The sequence below is a fragment of the Lepisma saccharinum genome, chromosome 6 (assembly GCF_977018435.1).
Source record: "Lepisma saccharinum chromosome 6, izLepSacc3.1, whole genome shotgun sequence".
Lineage (NCBI taxonomy): Eukaryota > Metazoa > Arthropoda > Insecta > Zygentoma > Lepismatidae > Lepisma > Lepisma saccharinum.
This window is the reverse complement of record NC_139234.1, coordinates 9135519-9162758: the sequence shown is the minus strand read 5'-3', so window position 1 is coordinate 9162758 and position 27240 is coordinate 9135519. Positions and strand designations below refer to the sequence as shown.

At 39.3% G+C, this 27240-nt stretch overlaps 1 protein-coding gene across 5 annotated transcripts in view; it reads left to right on the top strand.

Moving 5' to 3' along the window:
- Positions 1–27240, top strand: part of LOC145988544 (double-stranded RNA-specific editase Adar-like) — a 66862-nt gene that overhangs the window by 10534 nt on the left and 29088 nt on the right. The window contains exon 1 of one of the 5 annotated variants that reach the window (XM_083123464.1): positions 24466–24623. The exons of 3 other annotated variants lie outside the window; for them this stretch is intronic. In XM_083123464.1, coding sequence (XP_082979590.1) covers positions 24596–24623 — 28 coding nt within the window. In that variant the 5' untranslated portion in view covers positions 24466–24595. Of the gene's footprint in view, positions 1–24465; positions 24624–27240 lie in introns of those variants that run through there. One more of the 5 variants, XM_083123465.1, reaches the window with a different exon arrangement.

Genomic DNA, 27240 nt, shown 5'->3' with positions numbered 1-27240 from the left:
TTTTACAATGTGTTTTACACACTGAATAGCTGAAAGAATGTCCATGCTCCAAGAATACAGGAACAATTATTTTTCCTTTACTTGATGCCTACCTCGCATTGAGGGAAGGCAAATGACGATGTTGTGTTGACTCCTTTAATCACACTGAATCACGTCTTGCCCCTCTCAGTAAATTTTATTAACCTAATGTCAGTTTGAGAGATATCGAAGCTGCAAATTTCGCTCTCCCCCTACCTCTAATTTTTTGTTGTTGCTTTTTCTCTGCTTCTCTCTCCCTTTCACTCACACACAAACACCCGAAGGGGGTATGAAAAAGTTCGTGCAATCACATGGAAAGAAACAAGTTTAGACTACGACACCATGGCAGAATTAGTTCTCGACATAGTCGCCATGCATAAGCCCATGTATAGAACACAACACTTTGGGCCTGAAAACAACTTTTCCACCTCAGAAATGACGTCATCCCTGGAGTCAAAGTGACTTCCTTTGGGTGGGCGCTTCATTTCCGGCAAGAGGAAATAGTCACTGGGTTCCAATCAAGGGCGCCCGCAGCGGGGAGGGGGGACTTGCCCCCCCTTGAGATTTCTGGAAAGACATAATGTAATTCGAATGGTGAAATTGTAGCGATATTGTACGTACACCCAACGGCTGAAGAAACAGTAGGCGAATTGTCCACCACCATTTTAATTCGGTCAGTATTACACATTGTGATGACAATGAATTGAAATAATGACGTCAATAAACAGAGAACAATGCCTGATTCGAACCAACATAGTTTCATTCCTTAAAACAACACAGGATGTAGAATAAAAAGTAATTAAAATAGAGGTGGACAATTTGCCTACCATTATCTTTGCTGTTGACTGTACAACAAACAGTATTGTTTTCTGTGACTTACAGGCCATAAGTTACAGCAACTATTATTATTATTATTATTGAAGTACGGTTACATTTAAGCTTACAGTCTATTATCTAACTATAAAAACAGTTTTTTGTCCTACGTGAATTAATATGTTAAGTGTACGGTTATGCCAAGTATATAGCTATATAGATATACAGAATATCGAAATTAAAAATGTATGTAATTTAAAGAAAACATAAGAAGGTAATAATAATAACAACAAAATAGAGCAATAATAATAGCAGTAATAATAGCAATAATAATAATAAAAGTGTAAATGACTCTCCGCCCCCTCCCGGAGAAAAAATCCTGCAGGCGCCCTTGGTTCCAAGTCTGGGGATTATGGAGGATGGTGCAAGATTTTAAATCCCAGTTGAACTGCTTTCAAAATTGATGCACTGGCAATTCTGGTGCGTTGTCTGCCAACAGCTATACCCCTTTTGTGAGCATTCCTCGCTGTTTCACGTTCAATTCCTCAGGTAACCGAGCTAAATTTATAGTGATTAACTCTGTACATCACCTTAGCGGCTGACCTTTAAACTATTGCCTTTTGGGGGAGGGGGAGGAGATGTCTTTTCACTGTTTGCTCGTCTCTTTCGTTTCTGGGTCATAAAGGTACACCCCATGTCAAAGGATCTCGTCTCATTCAAAACAAAACTTTAGTAGATTAGAATGTAGATCATTTTAACGTTGCGCCTAATCACAATTGTTTTCGTTCGTGCTTTAGCTTACATATACGAAGGGGTTGGCATTGGCGGATTTAGTCGGAGGGGCATGCGTACACGTGCCCCTCTCAAACTGCACAGTGAACAGCATCCTCCTGCTGATTTCGCTGTCTTACGCTTCCAAACGGTCATGCACGATGCCTGAGCGAATATTGAATAATGCCGTACTGACATAAACTAAAAATAAAGCATTTCATTTCCGATTTCTGGTTGTTATTTCTGCGTCACGTTTCCACCTCGTGGTGAAATAGCCTCTATAGCGTCTCAATCCGACGATTCGAACGTAGTGGAACTTTGATTCTGACTATTCGGTGTCTGTATTGTAGAAAAAGTCTCACATCCTATTAAATGCTTCCAGTACATCTCTCTCTCTCTCTCTCTCTCTCTCTCTCTCTCTCTCTCTCTCTCTCTCTCTGTGTGTGTGTGTAAATGCAAAAACAATAATATTGGTAATACGAAACGCGTTTCACACGTTGATACACACAATGATTCAATCAAGGGATCTCGGGTTCGATACCTGGTGGAGGTACATTGTACGTACAGTGGGATCCATGAGTATTACCGTGCAAATTGTCCATGACTATTTTCATTATTTTCTTTCTTACATCCTGTGTGTTCTTAAGCGATGGAGCTTGTTTTGAGTTTTCTTTTCATTCTTGAACCTCTTATTGGGTCAAATAAAGTGCAAGAACATGGTGATGGACAATTTGCGCGGTACTACTCATGGATCCCACTGGACAATGGTTCGGATCCGACTTTAAACTGTAGGTCCGCACCTAATTAGCCTATCTGTACGTAAAGTGGACAAAACATTAATTCCATTCAATGCAGGCTCAAATCAGAATGCGCATCTCCGCCATATTTCTACCCCCCCCCCCTGCGCGAGCGAAGATGCGCGGCTTCAAACAAAAGAGCAGCGTTTAGCAGACTTCGCATTCAATTTTCCTCAACAAAAGACGATCGAATGCAAGCTTTTCACCGCTCTACTAGTTTTCTACTTAATATGAAAGTGGCAGTGCACAAAGCAAGAGAAGAATGTTGAGACTACAATGTCACAATCAATGCGTAATTATTTAAAGGGTCTCTTAGTCTTGTCAGTACAATAGTGAAGAGCATTGGCCTTAAATTAATTCCTTATGCAGTTACAGTCATCACGTGATATAACGAGTTCAATATTCTACTGTGTATGAGATATTGATGTTTATTGTTCCGACCTTTTAGAGTGGGAATATCGATTGTGTAACGAGATAAAGAAAAGAGGTTATTCTCACTAGTTGACATTCTTCTTGTCACTATTAGTACGACAAATGATTAAGCGAATGTTGATACATTTTTTTTTGTTAGTTTTGCTACCAGAAAGAAAGTCAATTTGTAGTTAAGGCTTTGGTGGAACTTTGGCAGACGCCCTCTCCTTTCGAGAAACCACATCGATATTAAAATTGTACACGATGCCAGGGCATGGGTGTTATTTGTGAGTGTCCCATCGTCAATTTCATCATATCATCACTCCTTCTCATTTTCGCGATTAGCGAAACGTGGCGGGAAAAGAGAAAGTAAAATAAACCAAACCAATCAATCAATATTCCAAATTTTGCTGAAGTGCTGTGTTGTCAAATTTACGAATCGTGGATTTAGATTTTTTCCAGGTCAGTCAAGTAAGTTGAGAAGTGTACGTGTTGCCGAGATATTAACCACAATGGTTGAGTTTGATGTAACGACTGGAAATTGCATGCATGTAGAGTTCGACCAAGAAGAGAAAACCCTGTTGTCGGATTTTTAACCGTAAGCGTGCCTGGGCAATGCAATCAGCTGCTTGCAATGCCAAAATGTACTAATAAAAATAATATAAAAATGTTCTTGAATTTTTCGACAACGAAGCAAGTGAGGAAAATTATAAATATGGCAACACCGGGGGCACTCGGGCACAAGCAAAGGAAGAGAAAACAAATGACTTCCACTTTAGTTCACGAGTTTGCCGGTATTTTCCTCATCTTGGTCGAGGTACACCTTCTTTACATAATTGCATAATCTGTTTCAAGAAAGACTTTTGCACGCATATGTTCAATTCCATTTTATAATTCACATTCGAAGCCACCCACGGTTGACCTACAAAGAAATGGAATTGGATCGGACTCAAAGGGATTAATAACATAATAATAGATACTTCACGATCCCTCACGATCCCGCACAGAAGATTGTAAAGGTTAAAGGTAGGAATATTCATTGTCTTCTCGAAAGTGTAATGCACTATTGCAGAGACTTTCATGGTGGAAACTGAGTCACGAGTCATGTTTTATGCATTGTCCTCAAAGTGTAGAACGCGAATATATGCGTCGTTCAAAATCTCCTGAAGAATGGCACGTACCAGGCCCGTACCCAGGATTTTTTTGAGGGAGGGGGGGGGGGCAGACCCATAGGCGAATTTTAAATAAATTTTCTCTCATATTATACACTGTATATAAATGTGTGTGTGTGTGTGGGAGGGGTTGTATAGGAGAGGGTGGGTAAAGAAATTTGCTCATTTTGTTACGAAATGTTGAAGAATAGCATTTTCTAACCTATATGTATCAGGCGCGGCTCGTGCATTATTTTCCTGGGGGTTCACCGAAATCATATGACACATATTCAGTTTCCACAAATAGACTTTCTTCGGGAAACAAAGGGATGGGGGGGGGGCTTAAAAGATTAGTACATAATTTTTTCATAGAAATTTCGGGTTTTATGGACGTCCTCAGGATTTGTTTCAGGGATGGGAAGCAAGATCATTTTTTTTCCATTGGGGACAAACAAGGCACATTTTCCCTTGTAATAGTGCTGTTCTCTCAAAAACACTCCTTCAGTCCCTGCAACGTCTTTATAATAATCATCATAAATTACTGTGACTGAAATGAAATTATATGTGTGTAATAAATAGTTTTAGGTTGACATTAATTTTCCAGGCGGGTGTGGCCCCTTTTCCCCTTCCAGACGTCCATGCCTGCAATTATAAAACGACTAATCACAATGGTCCTACAATTATTAAACGGAAATGGCAACCAATGGCATGTAGTACGTTCTAGAAACCTGAGACCCTTTCATTGGAACGCTACAGCTTTTTTTTCCTTCAAATTTGGAGTTGGTCGACCAGCACACGCTTTATCTCTAATTCTATTTCAACAGACGAGAAGGTATGTTTCCGTTAATTGTATGCATTTTAGCGGTCATTTCTTACCTGCGCTGCGCAGACAGCAACACCTACACTGCATCAAATGACGTAACATAGTCCATCCTTTGGAGCATCAATACTTTGCAACAACTATCCAAGCACTTTGAAAACTTACAACCTTGAAACATTGACACCGACAGGGTTTGTCGCGTCTTCCTTTCTTGTCTAATATCGCGCCATTCTTTTACTTTCACATATCCGAAGTGTTTCCATCTTTAAGGAAAAAGTCTGAATGCATGCACGAGTTATTTTAGTAATGTATTTCTTTTATTTTAATTCATCGTGTCTAATTCCAGCTTTCATTATTTCTATAGAATATGTAATGAATGCGCTTCAAAGTTGAACCTCACAGGGCAACACTGGAAGGAAGGAACCAATTGGGTCTCACTCGCAGCGAGGACGGTGCCTTCTGGCTTCTGCTGCGGCTTCTGAAAGAGCACGAACTGCGCATGACCGTTGGTTGGAGATCGAGGTTCCTCAGTATCCTTTGCCATGTATTTTGCCCATATAGCTACCCCGAGCTTCTGCCTGCCGCCCGAACCTTCACTATGGCAGGAGCCCTCCTGTGGGGGTTCAGCTGAGGGTCTGCACGAGTGTGGCCGATTCGCGGTTTCTCTTTCTCAGAAAAAGAATTTGCCGTGTTACGGACACAAATACATGGCTTCTTGTGTAGAAATTTTAGCGAAAAATTGTCAAAAGTTAAATACATTGTTTATTGTCCATTCTCGAGGTAAATGACGTATATTACTGGGGGTTCACTGATCCTGTGCGCTATAAGGCCAACCGCGCCTGATATGTATGCAACAACGTGACAAATATTTGCAGTTGACACTGACATTTGTTTCTGTCAGAGAGCGAAAAATAAATTGTATGATAGGGGTAGACTACATGTATGCATAATGCAAACAATTCAAATAGCCTACGAAAGCAACATATGTGTGTGGGGTTGATAGATGAGGGTTCACACCCATTTTACAAAGTCCCTGACTTTTCCAGGTATTTTACATAACTGTGTAATGATTTAACATGCTAAAAAATAAGAGTTACACTTCAACTTTGTAAGTTAATCAAATGAATCACGTTCGTTGAATATTTTTGAAAGAACCTTTTTATAAGCAATATTACTTAAAAAGGAAGATTGTTGGGAAGATAAAATGAAACGTGTTTCCGGTTACAAACTTTGACTTTTCCAGGCTTCTAAGCTTTTTTAAAATAATTTGTTTCCAATGACCTCAGTCTTGGCCTTGTTTTCCTGACTCCTCCAGTTGTCCAGGACTTTGGAGTCAGTACGAACCCTGTAAATAAATTATCTGAAGGGAACGGCTAATTGACTTCACCCTAGCAGTGTGTCTGCTGTCTGCTGGCATAATATTGTTTCTATAGTGAATTTTCGCTGTTAGAATCTTATTTGACAGAAAAAATAAATGCCAGTGGCAACCAAAAAGCTATTAAGTGGGGATGCATTCATGTAGGATAGAATATGCTATTATCAACGGCTCGTAGCATCAATTTTTTTGGTCTTGATGTTCTCTGCACACTGTGAAAGTTGTCTGTTGTACGGTCGCACCACAAATAACAATATATGTTAAAAGTACTTCAGTGGCAGAATGGACATCAGTTGAAGAAAAGCTCTGATGTCGGAGAAAGAGAACAAAGTTTTTTGTATTCTTCTGCTCAGTGGTGGCGAGAAGGGATCACAGACCTTGCGGTGCGGATGGAGAGCCAAATGCCCTTTATATGGTTGGTTTTGTATTGCAGTCATTGAGGAACTATTCTTCCATAACGTAAAGAGTATAGAAAATTCCCCTCTATTCTAATTATGTGAAACATTTCTGACCGAGCCGTGGCGAAAAGATTGGGATATGGATTAAAAGGAATGGACTGTCCCGACTAAATCGAACGTCTGATAGCCTTGCATCAATGGTTATAGAACTAAAATAGCCCAATATTGCAGACTGCAGACTACTAGAGCCTGCCTCTGTCCAGAAACAACCTATTCATTTGTGCAAGGACAAAATCGAAATTCATGCAAAGTTTGATAAAAACCTCTACGTAATTTTTGTAGGTTTTTATACGTTCAAATTAAATTTTTTCGTGGCTCGAGGGGGAGGCCATGGCTCCCCTGCCCCCCCCCTTGGGTACGGGCCAATTTATGAATATGTTCTATATTATGAAATTTTGTATGTGGTTGAGTGTAAGAAAAGGCATGAGCCTTAATCTCCGCCACAAATAAATAAGAGACAAATAAATAAATACACACACACACACACACACACACACAGAGAGAGAGAGAGAGAGAGAGAGAGAGAGAGAGAGAGAGAGAGAGAGATAGGAAGGGTGTGGGGAGAGATTTTGTGAAAAGAATGAAAATTGTGGAATTTGAAGTTACATACTGTGAATACAAAACTGTTTTCTAAAAGCAACATTGTCTGAGGCTGTAATAACTATTCCTTAAATTGTACACGTTGTTTCTATTGTAACAATTTTCATTTACCTCGATTTAAAACTTTTAAACAAAAATATCTAAATGTGGGGAGAATATTTCTGAAGTCCCTATCTACACTGATTGTAGTAAACTTATGTTGTTCCATACATCACATTCCTCAATACTTTATTCGTACAAATATTACACTTATCCGAGTGAAACATCTGCCCTGCATGTGGCTCCTAGAAGTCATTAACCCCTCAGCTTGAATTACGATCTATTATTGTAGCTACTGTACACATCTCCGGGCAACGTATTGTACCTTTGGCGTCCCTTTGTGAGGTCTTCCGGGAAATGCATATAACAAGCATGATGAGAAGGAAGGAGAGAGAGAGAGAAAAAAAACAACTTGTTTTCCTGCTGCTATAGCAACGCACACAAACAAAATGAATGGGTGAGTTACCAAGTCTGTGCTTTTCAATTGGATCGATGCACTTCGTAAACACGTAAACAGTGTATGAAAAGCCTATCGTAAGATCTCTTTTCGTTGGATTACAATTAGGCATTTACTCCAGTAGAGGCGCTGAGATAGTTGGTTCCTTCTTCATTTTTGTTGCGAAGTAGTGCGTCCGTATTTTCAGGAGGAATTGTAGGCTTTTTGGCAAAAATCTTGTAAACAAACACTTGGCGAGATGGTCCGTAATCCATTGCACTCTAGATGGCGTACAAATGAAGGACATAAACGTAAAGAACACAGGCTAAGGCGTTGGTAAAATTTGTGAGGGCAATGAATTGTGCAATTCCATGCAATTGCTGGAAAATAAAAATATGATCATTCAAGTATGGAGGAAAATTGCACACACAAGGTTAACCTGGATCCCATCCAGTTCCGGATCTACAAGCCGCAAAACCCCGCAGTGCTTGGGGGGGGGAGGCGGAGAGAAGTAAGCCTTTTGGGGGGGCTCAGCCATTGAGCAGAGGGTTCGTATATACGTATAAACGTAGTTACTCAGGGGTACAGAAACGAATACAATATATAGAGGTTAAGGTAAAGTCATTGCCGGATCTACAAGCTACAAAACCCCACAATGCGGAGACAAGTAAGCCTTTATGGGGTCCTCAGCCATTGACATAGTAGAGGGTTCCTATGTGAGTGTGTTAAAAATAAACTTAGTTATTCAGGGGTACAGAAACGAATACAGTATATATAGGTAAAGATAAAGTTGGATGTTCGCATATAGCACCGTGCTATGAAGGCACATTTAGGGTATGTGGGCCGCACATATTTTTAATGTCGGCAATTTTTTAGGTGATGTGATCAGCACCACGCTGCGGCCGCCTTAACCCCTGCCGGGTATAATTTGATTTGAGGCTGGGTTGGCCCTAGAGCCGCCTTATGCGGGGACAAAGCCGGAAAAATTCGGACCTTAGATCACCCACCCCGGGTCTCCCGTGTGCTAGTCAAACTAGAATCAGATCAGGCTAGAATTTCACGAGAATGCAATGGTGAACGTTTCTTCAACCCATCTTTTACCAGGAATTGTAATAAATGCATCATTTTCCAGGTGTGAGAAAACAGTGTGTGTATATATATCACATCACCCCCTTCGAATTTAAAAATTTTGAGTTGAATTCAATATGGCGGACGTCCGCTTGGAACACACCAATGTGGTTCCTTCTCCCTAACCCTAACTGTTTCAATCATGACCAATTGTACCCAGCCCAACTCCTTTACTTTTTTGGGGGTGTTAAGGGACTTTTGAATCACCCTCTAGGTCCTTATATGTGACTTTGTCAACATGAGATCGAGAATTACACCCCCCCCACACACATATATATATAATGTATTTGTGTGTGTGTAAAGATAGGTAGGTAATATTTTGCGGGGGCCCAAGACTTGTAGATCCGGCACTAATCCCATATTATACAATATAATGAATTTGGATTATAACATAATGCTAATGAACAAAAAATAATACGATCATTATGTTCCCGTTTAGAGTACTGGAATAATTGACGTGTAGCTAAACCGTTCGTACACGATTCAGTTGTCATGGAAACAGAGCACTCATGACTCAACAATCTCGACGATTGAAACGTTGAAAGGCCTGGACCTCGTTCTTACTGTAAATCTTGAAAGGTGTGAAATTACACTCGTATATGGTCTTCTTCTTCTTCGTGACCCTCACCGCCGGGAATGTGGCTGTCTTGGTCAAATAAAGATTTGACAACGATTTCATATTTTACCGAAAGGTGACAGTGTGCACGGCAAAAAAAAAGTAACAAAATAATTGTTTCCAAAGGAAGATGTACATGAGAAATTCGAGAAAAGTTTCATGCATTATGTAGGAGTTATAAATGTAATGTGAGGCACCAGAGAAACTGTGATCTTAATGAAATAAAATAATTTCACAAATTGTCATTGCCACAGATATAGATAGTTGTTTTGATTTTGTTTGTTATCTAAAATACAATTTAAAATGAGAAACACAAAAATATTATGCAGGGTGGGGCAGAAACAATTAGGCGATTAGTAACTTGAAAATGAACACTTTAATTGAAAATTGAATCATAACTAGCTACGCAATGGTAAACAACATGTAAAAGCCTCACTTTTTTAAGATAATATCACTCAGGTGAGCTCCATTGGAGATAAGGCACAACTCTGCACGTTGTTCCACTTTTCTCAGCACGTTCAGTGGATTTCCTTCCAGTTCTTCTTGGATGCAATCCTTCATTTCCTGTATAATGTGAGGTCCGTGAGCATAGACCTTCTTCAAATAGCTCCGCAGGCAAAAATCGCATCCTGATAAATCAGGCGACCGTGAAATCCGAAACGAGACATTACATGTTGCGGAAACATTACTCGGACGACTGCCTTTGAATTTCGTGCTGTGTGGGTGGTAGCACTATCATGTTGGAACCAAACCAGCCGCATGTCAACACGTCGATGCAGTTCGTAATTGAGAAATTCTCCTAACAGCATCACACAACGATCCGACGTTACCGTAACTGACTGACCATTATCTTCTTAAAAGAAGTAGGATTCAAGAACTCCAAATGCACTAACACCGCACCGAACTGTCACTTTTGCACCGTGTAGTGGTTTTTGAGTGTGGATTCCGTGGTGCCCAGTATCTGAAGTTCTGTTTTTGACATATCCATTTAAATGAAAATTCGGCTCGTCGGACATTATCAGGTAATCTAGGAATTGCGGCGTTCACTCCATTGATTCAAATCCGGGGAAGAAGTTATTGCACCATTTGAATTTTAAAAGGAGATGCGTCGAACGGTTCTACGGGTTAAGTGTGGTGCGATTGAATGGCGACGAGCAGAACGCTGAGGAATACGGTGAAATGCTTCTGCTACTCGGTGCACATTTTCCGGTGTTTGTACAGTTCGAGGGCGACCAGGAGCCCTCTTGCTGACAATGGGTGCAGTAGTCCTGAATTGTGTAACCGAATTCAATATTGTTTGACGTGTCGGAACCTTACAATTCCTTCCGATGTCGAAATGTCGTCGAAAAACACGCTGCGTTACAGTAGCGGAGTCATTCATTATTTCTTAGAGTTGCAAAAATGCCGGCTTTTTTGATGGAAAGAAATACTTCCTCCATAACACTATTGGTATTAAGGCTGTATGGGGGAAGTACTTTTTTCCATTACTACAGTCACTCTCAAATCTCTGGATATAAGTATAAATGCTACATGTAACACTATTTCTATGTGAAGAGTGTGAATATTTTTTGCTGAAATGAGAAAATTTATCACAGCAAGAAACTACAATAAGTTATGAGCATAAAGGCTGATCAGAATTGATGAATAGTGCTTCAAAGATTGATTCTCTTCTATGAAATCGTAATTGGCCACTGTGACGGTACAGCAGAAGATATTTTCTAGCATCACAAATGATAATTAATTAATATATAGAACTAGGGCTGCGAGGAATAAAATTACCCAAGCGTGCTGATTTTCGCATCGTATTACAATGATTAGTTAATTGGATATGTATTAAGGCCCATTATATGCCCAGTGGCTAATCGAGACGAGAGCTACTAGTGGAATCCGAAGCACTTAATGAAATGTTACCTCCACCGGGTATTGAACCCGGGACCGATTTTATCGATAGACTATCGAGGCTCGGAGCCAAATTTTAATATTTCCATTATTTCATATTATTTAAGAATTAGGTAGTTTATGTACTCTTTGATTCTTTAACATCGTATTTCTCCGTCTCGAATATTTCCAGAAAGATAAATATACGGACGAAACCAATGAAAGAACATTGCTAACACTCGTGTAATTGTCGGTACTCGAACGAGAAACTAACAAACAGAAAGGAAATATAACGCTTCTTTAGATTTTGAACGTCGTCCTACTTATAAAAAATCATTTATCACACCTGTTAAACCTATTCCGAAATATAGTGATACGATTTATAGATGGTAATAATTGTACATAACTGTATATGCCAACAATGAAAGAACTATCTGACAGCCACTCAGACAGGCAGCAGATTTCGTAGCAAGTTTGGTGACTCATGATTGGCTAATTACTTAGTATCAAATGATCAGTGGGCACTGTTAGCTGATGATCTGCAGCTGACCCTCTTGATTTTAGAACACATCGTAATAAAGTACCCAGGTTGCGATCTAACCGAACTAGAAAATGTACTTGAACATTGTACTTGCCCCAATACAATGGAAGATATAAATGGAAAGGTAGTGATTGCTGCTACAACCTTTTCAAGTATTCCCATTTGCTGGTAGGTTTTTGGGGTAGGAAATAATCTAGGGTGGTTAGGTTAGGCTAGTTGACTTTGGCTCTCTTAGAAGAAGAAGAAGACGAAAATAGTTGTAGCAGCAATATCGACCAAATGGAAAATGTAAACTTCTAATTTTTAAGTTCTTTGTCGAAATGCGTGTACCGTACTACAAAAATCTAGGGGGCTACAGGGGGGCTACAGGGGGGCTGAGAACTGTTTTGGGGGGGCTTCAGCTTCAGTAGGAAGCTCTTGATAAAGTGTTAAATCTTAGATTGTCAAGGGATTTCTGTAGTGGAAGGAGCGTTCGAACATTAAATTTTGGAGACTATATTTAGGGATATGGTATCCACACGTTTTCGACCCCTAACGTGCCAAATTAATATTCTTGAAAGCCTGCAAAGAAATGGATGTAGAAATTTTCTTTGCTCGCTTCGCTCGCAATGGTGTGTTTCAAGAGTGCGTGTTTGGCGCTTTACTGAGCCGCATTACAAAACGTAAGCGATATTCTCGATATTCATCAATAACATAACTTCTTAAAATATAATGCTTAGTGTTGGAATACTGCTTAATGGACATTTCCACTTTGACATGAAAAACGTTTTAAATCCATTCATTTTACAGATATTGACACAAACATGAGATATGCAAAATATCTCGGCGATATTTGTTTCGGTTCTCGAGAAACACGCCTTCAAACACCGCTGAAATTCACCTACTACGTCACGGATTTCAAAACGTTCTCTCCACAGACAGGAGGTTCTCTGACGTCATCCCTTAGAAATGCGTGCAGGCGGGGCTTCTGCTCGTCCCGTCATTTACCATGAGCCGCGGAAGCGACAGAAAATGCACTTGTTACTGTGTAAAACAAGCATCTTACAACTCCCAGTGCAAAAATCTGTGCTCCATTTCTTGGAGATGAATTATGCCCTAGCAGTATAATAGTATTTACTATAATTCAGTCACTGGGTAGAGGGTTTTCCGATTAGGGTGACAAAGCAAACCTTGAAACAGTCAGTGGCTGAACACGTGAACAGCCTTGTTCAATGCGAATACATAGGTTGGTTCTGACTGGTAAGAACTTAATGTTATAGGAATGCCTTTTTTGGAATTACAGTTATTTTCGTCATAATATTTTCTTCACAAATTTTAAGATAATACTTTTTGAACACACTGGTTTACACGCCAATTTCTGCAATATAAGAGGTGATACGGTATAAAAAAGTACGGTGAGTTTTTAAATTTCCTGCAGGAAATGAGAGTTTTCTTCAGTTAATATATATATATATATATATATATATATATATATATATATATATATATATTGCAAATTTTTGTATTTAGCCTACTTTTACGTCGCTTTTCCGTTCACTTTGTTTAACTGCAACGATGAGAACGCATGGTTAATTTATTATGTATCATCTCTAACATCACATTTCTTCCCACTTTTGGCTAATCGCTACAATGAAAATGAATAACTACAAGCTGTATTCGAAGTCGGGGTGCAGGAGTACACCCCCCCCCCACACACACTACTACCAATTAAACAATCTTAAGTATCACCCAACCTGCCATGATAAGAGACGAACTTTTTCTTCTGTCCCATCTCCTTTTATGAGACGAGACGGAACATGCCTCGTCTCGTGAGCAACACTAACATTAACAATAGAAGCATCCCCCTAGCTGTCCCCAAAGTCTCGAGCAAACATCCTCCCATGTAACAATTTCCAGTTCAATGAAATGTCACTCACAAGGAAACAGTCATGCCCAGGTCGAGAGTCAAACCTGGAACATGCGACTTCCTCAGATAAATCATGAATTTTGTGTATAGGAATTACAACGCCAGTTCATTCCTGGTAATTCTCAATCTGCAGTTTGGTTTGCATATATAAGCAGGATAATATTTAATTTTCGAGGGCTCGTACCGTCGAAACGAGGAGTCAAAAAAAAGAAAGAATAAAAAAAAATATTAAGAAAGGTTTTTATTGTATTTATAATGATAAGCCTCTGCATACGTTGTTAATTCATATTTTTCTAGGCTTGAGACGAGAACGAGAATTGCCCTCCCAAACCGAGACGGATGTTTATAAATTGAGACGAGACTGTCAATGAGACATTTACAAATAAAAACGAGACAGACATTTACAACTCTCAACGAGAACGAGACCAAGACTGCTCGATAGGATCCTTAGTGGTGAAGTTGCGAACCAACCAATTAATGCGTTCGGGGTAAGGAGATGAGGCGGCTTTTTTCGCAGTACAAAATTCAAAATAATTATATCGTACCATTTCAGTATGGGATACTGTTATACACATGGGCGTGTGTATATATAGTTCACGCGGGGGGGGGGGGATGGATCAACTTTTGGTATGATTAGGGTTGCTTTATTTCGTAAGTGAAAATCCAGGACACTGCTGGCCGGAAACTTGTTGGGGAGCAGGGGAGGGGATGTTGGACCCGACAAAGTTGTGTGTTTGTAGTCACGAAGTATTGATACTTTTCTGTTCATCTTGTGTCACTACATTTTAAGAACCAAATTTCTTTAATATGATTCGAGGGGGGAAAAATAACTGATTTGATAGTCTCAATGCAGTTTCTTATCGCAGAAATTCCGAAACTATCAGGAAATTGCAGATATTGGTCTGCAGTCCCATCTGGTGTGTGGAATTACGAAATTTCCTTCCCATCCATATCCCGTCCTATACGTCTCTAATTTAAGAGAATGAATTAAGTCCGAAGGAATTTTTTATGAACAAGCGGATAGAACAAGGAAATTGGTAATTTTAGTGAACCAAAAAGAGAGGGGGTGTTGGACCCGTTGAATCCCCCCTTAAATACGCCCATGGTTATACACATTATTTCCTTGTAATAATTATACATAAACTAAGTATAGATATGTACTGTGCAACTAATGTAATCTTCTCAGTGTATTTTCTCTTATCTGCACAAAAATATTTGATCATAATTTGCGCAACAGAAATGGAACACAAACTCAAATTGCTTTATGGAAAAGAAAGTTAAATAGGCTTTATAAATAAAGTTAAGAATGTGAAAATTCCTATTTTGCACTACATAGGTTACGGTAAATATCGATAAATATAAGTTTAAAAAATATTTTTGAGTGTCTGGTCAGCAACCAATTTTATAAGCAATATTTTTCGCATGGCCTGAGAACACACACGCAGCTGAACCCTTTCATTTATCTTGCACGTGAGCAGCACGGATATTTCATAGAAGAATGATCATTACAAAGCATAGCTTTCCTTTCTCCTATCGCTCCTTCTTCCATTATTTAAATCGGTACAGATTTGTAAAACTGCTGCACGAGTTCGCTCACCGTGGGCTACCCATCCGGAACTGGACGCTCGAAGCAGACGACAAACGAGCTCTCCCTAAGGAGTGACGTAGTAACATGGCGGCGGCGTGTTTTCAGCGCAACGCTAGCCTCGCAACTTTTGAAGTCTCTTTTCTGCCTTAAACTGGACGCAGAGAAACGCGAGAACTTGCAGGGGTCATTTTTCCAGGGTGTAGTTTTTAAAATTGTTGTAAAAGAAATTGAGTGGAAATGTCCATTTAAAGCAGGTGCATCATTTGTAACAAAAATACCGCATTTCTAATTTCTTGTCAGGAAGATTTTACCACCTTTGTCTGTGATTTTACTTTAACAAGTTAAATTTGCACTGAAGATAATATCCACGTAATAGTCCAGGGGCAATATTTCTATAGTCCGTGGGGTTTTGAATGAAGGGAATATATGACTAACGGTAATACGTTGATAGTATGGTACACAATCATGTACTATACGGAACGCAACTCCAACTGGCGGCTGACCTTGACGGCTATTTCTGGCCCTTTCTGTCCCCCAATCATCTTCGGGGGGGTGTGGCTCGATGGGCGTCAACAAACTCAGTTGCGAACATGTGGTGGACCCAACGCTCATTTGTTTCTGTCCCGCGAACAACGTTCGGTACCTTGTGACTTGAAAATGCTTGATTTCAGTCGAAGAAAATTCAACTGATTGGTGATTCGCTGTTTCCCAGCCGCCAGTTGGAGTTGCGTTCAGTATACCAGGTGTTTTACCAGCAATTGTGGCAGACGGCCTGTGTGACGTCATAAATCCAAGATGGCTACCGCTTAATGCACTAACTAAGAAAATCCATAATAACTCCTTTAATAGTGGTTTTGGAAAATTTTTTAGATGCATGTTTTGTTCAGAATTGAAAAGGGAATAAAATTGATTCTTACATTTTTTTTCATATCCCGCACTGTTATGGGGATATATCCAGTGAAACTATTTCGTGCCCTTTTCTGCAAGGATTCTATGCATATTGTACACTTTACTTGACATTCTGGCATATAAAGGGGGAAATTACTGCCTCTGTTATTTTGTTGATGCCTACTATTGTGACGTATTGCCTGTGTGACATCATTCATCCAAGATGGCTGCCTCTGCAGACATTAACAAACAAAAACGACCCTATCTCCTAAACTCCTTTAGGAGTAATTTTGACCATTTGTAAGTTTGTTGGTTTTTTTCACGAAGGGAAGACATGTGTATGGAGGATGCTTTCAATTGGAGGCATGCAATCATACATTACAATGTGTCAGAGACCATACATGAAGTCCGAAATCCAAGATGGCCGCCTTGGAGGTTCTGCACATGATATACTGTCCATATCCTGATTTAGAGTTCGATTATCAGATTATCCAGAGGCATTTTCTGTTAATAATTAAAAAGTGAAAAATATTATTATATTTTTTATAACTACAGTAGTGTCCCAAAGTTAAGCATAACTAAGATATGAGAAAATGTATTATTAATAAAGTGATAGAACTGCATAAAACATAGTGAAAATTAATCAAAATGTTATATGGTATACAATAGAGTAGAATGCATGAAATTAACAGTAGTCTTTTTAGTGCAAAGACCTTACCCTTACCCCCTTACCATCCGGCGCTACAGCTCCTGTCGGGCCATGGCCTCCTCCACTATGTTCCTCCATTTCTGTCTATCCTGGCATTTCTGTTTCCATCTTGTTACTCCTATCTTGTTTAGGTCCGTGCATACTTCTTCCTTCCACCTGCTTCTAGGTCTTCCTTTCCTTTTAGTTGAATATAGCTTACTCTTTATTATTCTTCTCGGCATGGCATCTTTTGGTAGGCGATATACATGTCCTATCCAGCTGATTCTCCTGGCTTTAATGAAGCGAACTATATTTTTATGTTTTATTAGTTCCTCTAGTTCGTGGTTGTATTTTATTCTCCATCCTGTTTCTTCTCTAGTTGGTCCAAATATTTTTCTTAATATTGCTCTTTCAAATACCATTAGCCTTCTTTCTGTATCTTTGGTCAACGTCCAAGTTTCGGCTCCATATGTTACTACTGGCCTGTATTGTATATTTTCATTTTTGTTGTTCTTGTTATTATCTTACTTTTCAGCAGATTTCTATTTGCATAATATGCTCTATTTCCTGCTCTGATCCTTCCTTCTACACATCTTCCTATGTTATTTATTTCATTTATTTGATTTCCCAGGTATTTGAATTCATGTACTACCTCGAACTTCTTATTACCTATCTCTATTTCTTTTCTTCTTTCTGGTTTTCGTGCTATTTTCATATATTTTGTTTTATTTATATTTACTTCTAGGCCCATTTCCTTAGTATAGTTCTCCATGTCGTTAAATACTTGTATTAACTTATTCATAGATCTTGCAATGATTGCTATATCATCTGCATAAGCGCAGATTTGTGAGCTTTTATTAGAGATGGTACCTCTTTGGTCAATCTGTTTTATAGCATCATTCAATGCTATATTAAATAGTGTAGTCGACAATCCGTCCCCTTGTTTTACACCTTTGTCAAATGTAAACTCTTCACTGAGTGTCCTTTTACTTTTACTCTTGCTGAGGTGTCCATCAGAGTCATCTGTACAAGTTGTCTTAATTTTTTGGGTATACCAATTCTTTCCATTGCTTTAATTAGTTCTTCTCTTTGTACACTATCAAAGGCCTGTTTGAAATCTACAAATAGCATATGTAGTTCGCTCCCATGTTCATAATGTTTCTCTAATATTTGTCTAATTACAAATATTTGGTCTATAGTGCTCTTATTTTCCCGGAATCCTGCTTGATACTCTCCAAGGATGGGTTCAATTATTTCCTGTATCCTTTTATTTAATATGCTCGAGAATATTTTATATCCAACATTTAACAATGTTATTCCTCTATAATTGCTACAATTATATTTATCTCCTTTCTTATAAATGGCACATATAGTTCCTTGTCTCCATTCGTCCGGTAGTTCCTCCTTTCTCCATATTTTACTAATCAGCTCGTGTATTTTCTGGTATAGTTGTGCGCCTCCATGTTTAATCATTTCGGCTACCATATTATCACTTCCTGGTGCTTTATTGTTTTTTAATCTCCTGATTGCTTTTGTTACTTCATCTAACGTTGGTGGTTCTATTGTTTCTTCTTCCTCTTCTTCTGTTTCCCGTTCTGTATTTCCGGCTTCTATTCCATTTTCTCTTCTTGACAGTTTTTCTTTGAAACTTTCTGCCCACCGTTTTCTGATCTGACTTTCTTCATACAGCATTTCTCCATTTTTATCTTTACATCCTTCAATTTCTGGTTTATATTCTTTTGTAAGACTGAACATGGCTTGATAGAATTTTCTTCTCTCATTTTTTTTATCTAGTTCCTCTACTTCCACTAATCTTTGTTTTAAATATTGTCTTTTCTTTTGGGTACATATTCTTTTAGCGGCTCTTCTTAATTCTGTGTATCTTGCACAGTTGCTTCTAGTTTCTCTCTGTAACTTCTTATTTCTTGCTTCATTCTTCTTCTGGATGACCTCTTCGCATTCTTCATCAAACCATGGTTTTCCATATTCTCTTTTCTTTTCTCCTATTTTCTCTTCAGCTGTTTTTAGTATTATTGATTTTATATTTTTCCATTCTTCATTACTATTCCTCTCTTCTATCTCTTCTGTTTGCTCAGTAATTTTTTCATTAATGGTGGCTCTAAAGGTTTCACGCACCTCTCTATCTTTAAATTTCTCTGTGTCCCATCTTTTTCCTAACATTCTTTGTTTTCTTCTGTCCACTTTAACAATTTTTAATCTTATTTTTGCTCGCACCATGTAATGATCCGAATCGATGTTAGGTCCTCTCAGGCTCCTGACATCCATTATCGATGACCTATATCTTTTATTGGTGAGAACATGATCAATTTGGTTTACTTCTTGGGTTCCTGGAATCTTCCAAGTTCCTAAATGAATGTTTTTATGAGGGAAAGTGGTGCTACTTATTATCAAATTGTTTCTTAAAGCAAATTGTATTAGATATGCTCCGTTTTCATTGCTTATGTTGTGGAGAGTATGTTCTCCGCTAGCCTTATATGTGGCTTCCTCCTTCCCAATTTTAGCATTAAAATCACCAATAATTAAGATCTGGTCATTTTTGGATATTTTCTCATATGTACTTTCTAATAATTCATAAAATATCTCTTTTTCTCTATCTTCTTTTTCTTCAGTTGGTGCATGTATTGACAGCAGAGTTAGATTTCTAAACTTTCCTTTTATTCTCAATCTACAGATTCTCTCATTTATTGTTTCTATCTCCAATATTTTCTTGCTGGTTTCTTTCTGAATCATAAAACCAGTTCCAAATAATCCAGTTCTTTCTCTGGTTCCACTATATATCATGGTAAACTCTGGTTTTCTTATAATTCCACTTCCCTGCCACCTTATCTCCTGTAATGTCATTACATCTATCTTATATTTCATCATTTCTTGTGCCATTTCCATCATCTTTCCTGCTTGTAGCATAGTTTGAGTATTCCATGTTCCAATCCTTATCTCGTAGTCCTTTAAAAGTTTGCCAGGTTCATTTCCTTTATATCTTCCTTTCCGAGGCATAGTGTTTGGTTTCTGAACCATTTTTTGTTTTATGGGGCCGGGTTGTTAGCCCTGCGCCCAACCCCCAACCTGGAGGACCAGGTAATTTTCTGTTGGGGTGTTCTTCCCCTAGCCTTTGCCAGTCCCCTGGCTACTGCAAGGCAGCAGTGCTGATTTTGGTCCGCCCTGGCTATGCCAGTACTATATATATCTATATAGCATCCCCCTATCCGCCACCTGGGGAGGCGCCCGGTTGGAGATCAGCAACTCCTAGCCGGGTTAGTGCAAAGACACACATGCAAAAAATAAGAAAATAGAAGTTACTTCCTTGACGAAAAAAAGAGACTTATATGGGTGAAGTTACCCCTAACAGCTACAGAAACGATGTCGCATGCTTTTTACAAAGTGGTTCAGGAGTTCTACAGGCAGCTGGTTCCGTTTCCCATGAAGACTGCGGAGCTAATGTCTTTGGTGGAGGATCGCGAGTTAACTCGTCTCCTTAAGACACTACAGGATTTATGTCTGGGGACCTTGGTGACCAGTCCATGCGTTGGATTTATTCACCTTCAAGAAAGTCATCCACCAATTTGATTCGATGCGCACATGCGCACATCATCCTTGAAGTTGAAGACTGAGCCGACTACGCCTCTGAAAAGTCGGACATGTTGTTGGAGTACCTGGTTTCTGTGCCTCTGGGCAGTAAGAGTACCTCCAGCAGAGACGTGCAGCTCCGTACGTCCATTGAGCATGATGTCTTCCCATACCAGTATTCCATCTCGACCAAACTGAACCCTTTCCACGATATTCCTTGGATTAAATCGTGATCGAGGTTCTCTCCAGATGAATGTGCGACGGGAATCATTTTGCAAACTGAATCTGAACTGATCTGTGAAAGAGCACCTTTCTCCGTTCGTTCAGGGTCCAATTTCGATGATGCGGACTCCACTGTAAGCGGGCCCTTCTGTGCACTGGATCAAGCAGGACACATATTACTGGACATCTGGCATAGAGACCAGCTGTCCTGAGTGTGGCGAGAGACCAACCCCCTGAGGTGTGTGCAAGCTTTGAGGACAGTTGTCTTGCAGGCATCGTCCGGCTTCGTCTTGCAGTTAAAGCCAGACATCGGCCCTGTTGCGGCTTTGCTACTCGTTGACAACCTTGTTCTGACCTACCATGAACATCTACTGTGTCTTGGAACCGTCGCCAAAGCCTGGAAATAAATGACTGTGGCACAGTCAACGCTGCCGTGACTTCAGACTGTGTTTGTCCTGCTTCCAGACATTCGATGATTCTTCAACGACGTCTTTGTGCCATGTTCATACTGTACATTGAACACTTTAGCAAGAGATTGTCCTCCGATCACAATGAGCGTTCGATACAGAATGAGACACTCTTGCTCTGATATGTTGTGTTTTGTTTACCTTTCAATCACGGGCCTATTTGACATAGTAGCAGTGCTATTGCCTATGCGCGTAAGGTGAGTTACACTCCTTGATGATTATTTATGGTGATCGTGCAGATCTCCCCCTTCCAATTTTCTAGTTTTTGGACACTACCGTATTATGGTAAAGGAGTAATAACGTCGTCTGTGACTTCCTCATTCAATATTCTCTGGAGATCTAGGTAGATTGAATATGACAGGAATCATCTTCTTGTCATCCTCATTTTCAATTCTCCCATGCTTGGATTATCCTTTTCTGATTTTATTTGACTCCTATACTTGGAAATAACTCCTTGTGAAAAATAGTGTGAGGGGAACTTTGGTTGGAGCCTTGAACATCCCTTTTCGCGAACACATACCAATTCATGAACGTCCGCAGGATTTTTTTCAGGGAGGGGCAAGCTAGGTTTTTTTTTCCCAGGGGGACAAAGGACGCATATTTTCCTCCAAAATAGTGATCCCCTCTCAAAAAACACTATTTCAGTCTGAAATTATCATGTTTCTTTAACGAATTTATAACAATTACATAAATTATTGTTACTGAAATGAAATTATGTGTGAAATATATAATTTTTAGGTACACATTCATTTTCCAGAGGGGGCGTGCCCCCCCCCCTCCGGACGTCCATAGCATACCATCGTAATTTGCCGAAATATTTGATTTTGGTGTCAGGCAAAATCCTGTCATCATATTCGGGGTGTACGAGACACCCAAATATCAACCTCACGTCCACTAAGTACACCCTGGACTGCATTTTGCAGACTAACATTGCTCTGACGTCTAGGGCCTCCCCGATGGCACAGTGGTATCGTCGTCGCCTTGTAATCAAGGGGTTCCGAGTTTGTTACCCGGTGGAGGCACATATAGCGGTTCAGATCCCACTTTCAACTGTGCATAAAGTGGACTTCAATAAAACACGAACTCAATCAATCAATCAATACTCTGGCGTCTGGACCCATGGGACTTGAGTTGTGTGCTGCCCATATGTGTTTGTGATTGTCCTTTTATCTATTTCATCTTATAATTCATTTTTATATTTGAAATTATCCAAAAGTAGCAGAAACGAGAAGTAAAATAAATCAATTCATTCTTTCATTCTTTCATCTTGTTCATCGAAGTCAGGAGAACCAAGATTTGCAAGAGATTCAAGCACATCATCTTCTGCGCCATCAAATGCGTTCATCAACCACTATTTTCCCTTCTTTGCAAGTACAAACATAAACTGGGATACCATTAATAGATAGTGTAAACGCTGCCGCCAAAGTGCCCCTAACACCTTTCACCAGGAGGAGTTACTTCCAAGTATTGGAGTGAAATAAAAGCAGAAAAGAAACATAGAAATCTACCCAGCCTAATAGGCTGTTGAATGGAGAAAGAAGAAAATGAGGATGACAAAAAGATCATTCTTGTCATATTCACACTACCTAGAACTTCAGAGAAGGTTACAGTTGACATGTGGTTGCGGAAAGAGGAAATGTTCATGCATATGCCGGGATCAGTCCCTGCGATGTACTGAACTGTGTCTTTGTAGTGCAGATGAAGAAAAGTGTGAAAACAATGAATTACACGACAGAGACTCAGATCAGAGTGACGAGGAATTTGAATAAAGTGGCTGTATTGATGACATGATATTTCCCCAATAATTGCAACCACTCTCAATCTTGATAACAAGTGAATTGCTTAAATTTCAAAAGACTGCGAAATTTACAGGCGATGTTATTAATCCTTTTCTGTAATATTTATAATACAAAAGGTAAAGTGCTCCCCTGTGCTTAGCACCACGCCATGAAGGCGTATAAGGAGTGCAGTGGTAACGCCCCACACTTTCTTGATCCGGTCGTGAGTGGGGTGATGTGATCAGCATCACGCCCCTGACCGCCTACTTCCATGATAACCTTCCTGTTGGTTACTTGAAACAAGTATTACCTCCAGAAGAATGAATCTATCCGAAGACTCCAAGACATAGCTGAGATTCCAAGTATCCCTATGATTCACCAGGAGAGTTGAACACAACTTTTAACTGCACCGCCTTCGTGCAATGAAAAATCCAAATAAACCCGGCACATCTGCATACATATTGCATATTGCTGATGCGGTGCAACGCACATTGTTCACCGCTATTTTCACTACTTTTCTATTCTACGTCCTGTGTTGTTTTAAGGAATGAAACTAAGTTGGTTCGAAACAGACATAGTACTCTGCTTATTGACGTCTTTATTTCAATTCATTGTCATCACATTGTGTAATTCAGACCAAATGAAAATGGTGGTGTACAATTCGCCTACTGTTTCTTTCGCCGTTGGGGTACAGGATCGCGACATTTAGGCATACATCTTTAAATGTCCCCCTCGCAATACAAACCCACAGAATCTAAATTCACTTCTTTGAACTGACGCCTTTGCCCTATAAAACTACTTTTCTGTTAAGTCTCCACAATGACGGCTTTTCTTTTTCATGTTCCAAAAATAACACAATCGTAGGAACTCATTGTTGAAAGGCTACTAAATACTTGATACAACGCCGATATTGTTTGAATGTAACAATGTCTACCTAGCGCTCCAAGGTGAAAGATTAAAAGAAATAACGGTGATATATTTTCGGAACATATGGTCGCCGTAAAGGCACATGCACTTAAACTTTCATTGTGTTCTACATCAGAACAATTTGAAATTCTTTCCTTATCTGTGACTGGCACATCACAAGAGTAACACATCAAAGTTTATCTTTCCTTAATTATTTTATGCATATATCACATGCGTTTTGAATGGGTTAATTGCTGGTTTGGGGGGGATTATGTTATGCATATATCACATGCATTTATGTGGGGGGCTAATGGCTGGTTCTGGGGCTTAGCCCCCCAACCTCCTACCTAACTACGCGCGACTACTTTTTTTTTTTTAGATATATACGTATTTTTTTTACATGGTATATTTTTCGGGCAGTGAACAACTCCATTAGCTTTGCCCTGACCAGCCAGCCACATTTCAGACCTTTTCAAGTTTTATAATAACATTGTTCAAAGCCTTTGTTGAACAACTGATTTTGTTGAATGTTGAACGCCAATGTTCGAAGCGCATTGAATACTTACATTCTGTGCCTTCGGGGACAGCACGAAGTCATCCTACACGAGTATTTCTCTGTCTTTTGTGAGGGAATCGATAAACGTGGGATCGTTTTGCGGCAAAAGGTTTTCTGTGACATTTTAAATATACAAACGACAAATAATAGGTATTGATAATGCCGTACCAAACACGACCAAGGCAAGGTAAGTCGAGGTGTACATCCATTACTTTTCGACATAATAATTTCTTGTTCTATGGCTAATATCACGAAGAGCTTTTTTTATTTTTTGTACCAATTGTCAGTGCCCGATGCAACCGTAATGCATGCAACTTTGCGCAATGATAAATATAATTTAACTGCAAATATTTACGTAACTCGGGTAGATTGTTTAATAGAAAAAGTCAAAGGGTAGTTCAATTATTTATATAAATTTTCCGATGTCCTACTAGAATGCCGGGTCCACCCACTCGGTGCCGCAATCCAACATGGTGGGTTTTTATATTTTCATACCTAATTTTTTTGTTCTAGAATTCATTGGGGAATAGGAATAGGAAAGCGTAGGACAAATTCCATCGATATATATCTACATGAATTGAATTTATACTTTTTCTTGGTTAAATGTGGGTACCCTTGACCCTCTGTACCCCTTGAAATGTTTGCATGGTTTATGAAGATTTTATTGTTTATGAACGGTTTCAGTTATTTTTAGCTCGCGGAAGTGTGTTATTGTGAAGTAAAGTATGTTGTGTTACCTTAGCGTGTTACTTTACCGTGAAGCAGAACAGCCTGTAAGCTTCAAGCTTCACACAAGTGAATATAACACCCAAAACGATATTCCACATCGGCAGCTGTAATTTTACGTGGTTATGTTAGGACAGCTAGGTTTGAAACTGATAGTTATTTTCGACGTGGGTAACAGTAGTATAAGCCGGAGACACATTAAACTCGTTTGTTTTCAAATAAAAATCATTGCTACTTACCTCATATGCATAGCGGAAGATTTTTCAAGCTGGAAATCACTTTTTTTTTCATGAAAAAAGCGTTATTTTTAACATTAGAATCATTTATTGGTCGTTGCTAATTCGGCAGTCAAATTTTGACTCTCGTTGTCTATCATCAGCTGATATGCAGTATCGTCAGCTGATGTGCAGTGATTCAAAACTTATGAACCGATAAATGCCGCACAAACTATTCACAAAAGGTTTTTAAGCGAAAATTGAGGCTGGACTCTACTTTACGTCCTTATCTGCATGGTGATTGCTTCTTTGCGTTCGCGATCGTGGTGCGGCACCCGGCATCTCTTCGGGTAAGTACCTTTTTATTTTTACACTTTCTGTTCACGATAGCCCCACTATCCATTCACGGGGTCGAGGTATACCTACGAGGTTAGGTTAGGCCTGTTAGGTTAGGTTCCATTAGCACTCATTTCACCCCTAAATATGTGCTTCATCATCTAAAAAATTCCTCAGTGCGTTCAATTGCGCATATCCGGACAACATCGGTTTTTCTCGATTTACTCCTTCAGGAAATTTTTGCTCGCTTTGAGATTTACGTTGTTGAATTCCTTATAAAATAAGCTTTCCAACGATATATGACACGTATTCCTTACGAAAAGGACGTAAACTAGAGTCTAAGCTTACATTGGGGGAAAAAAAAACGCTCACACGTCATCTTGTCAAACTTCCGCGTGGTTGCTACACTGTGAGGGGGTTACATAACCGAACGCATGGAACATTTGAATCACGTAGCCGATGGTAATGGCGGCACGAACTATCGTACAACGGAGATGCATGATTGACGAAAAATACCTTATTTACAGGCAAAATACGTTGCACGATTCTAAAAAAACAATTTCACCGGCTTCAGAAAGTCCTCAAGAACGCAATTCCGTAAGTACCTTCTCGTCTTTTCTCCTGTAAATTTTAAGAAATCCGTCTCCGGCTTATACTACTGTTACCTCGACGTGTTCTCTTCGCTAATTTTGTGTACATACAAACAATTTTTACTAACATAAGCATGTTTTTTACTTACGTGGGCCTCCCGTTATTTGTGCTTTCCTAACGTGGGAAACTGCTTTGGGGTAACGTTCATTCTTGCTTGAGTTAATATTGATAAGATGTTTTGTCTTCTAGTATATTTTTGGATGATGGATCAGTTAAATAAAGTTATATATAGAGAAATTTGTTAGTAGAGAAATTTTGGAGAACTAATTTTCCAGCGCAGGGCAAAGGTCAAACAAGGGCCGTTTAAACACTTTACCGGTACTTAAGCATAAAATCAAAATTGTTATTTACTTACGTACAGTGAGTATATACTAGTCAAAGACAACGTTCGGTGCAACTGTCCCCTTCTTCAGGTCAAGAAGTCTGCTTTATGGAAATCTACAAAGCTTCGTCATTTCGAAAGGATATAGGTTTTTACGTGGACAGGTTGAATGCTAGGACAACAAATGATAAAAACTGTTGAAACCCGTGTTACTATCCAACCCCAATTCACATGTTCACTGGAACGGTTCATTTGTTTCATATTTTATGACAACCTTTAACTCCTTTTGATGTAAAAAGGCACAAACATGTGGAATTTAGTTCGGTACTAGTTTACTATCCTTCGGACACATTTATTTATTTTTACAGAAGAAACTACTTACCGTAATAAGTTCCTGTAGCATTGTCGAACATCGGGAAGGTGTTTTGTGTGATGTGGGAATGTTTCATAGCTGATATTCATGTTGTTTGTTGAAAATTAATTCTCCGACGGAGAATAGCGTTTGGCGTATACACCTTCGTACACCATCACGCGTCGTGACTGTATCATGACGT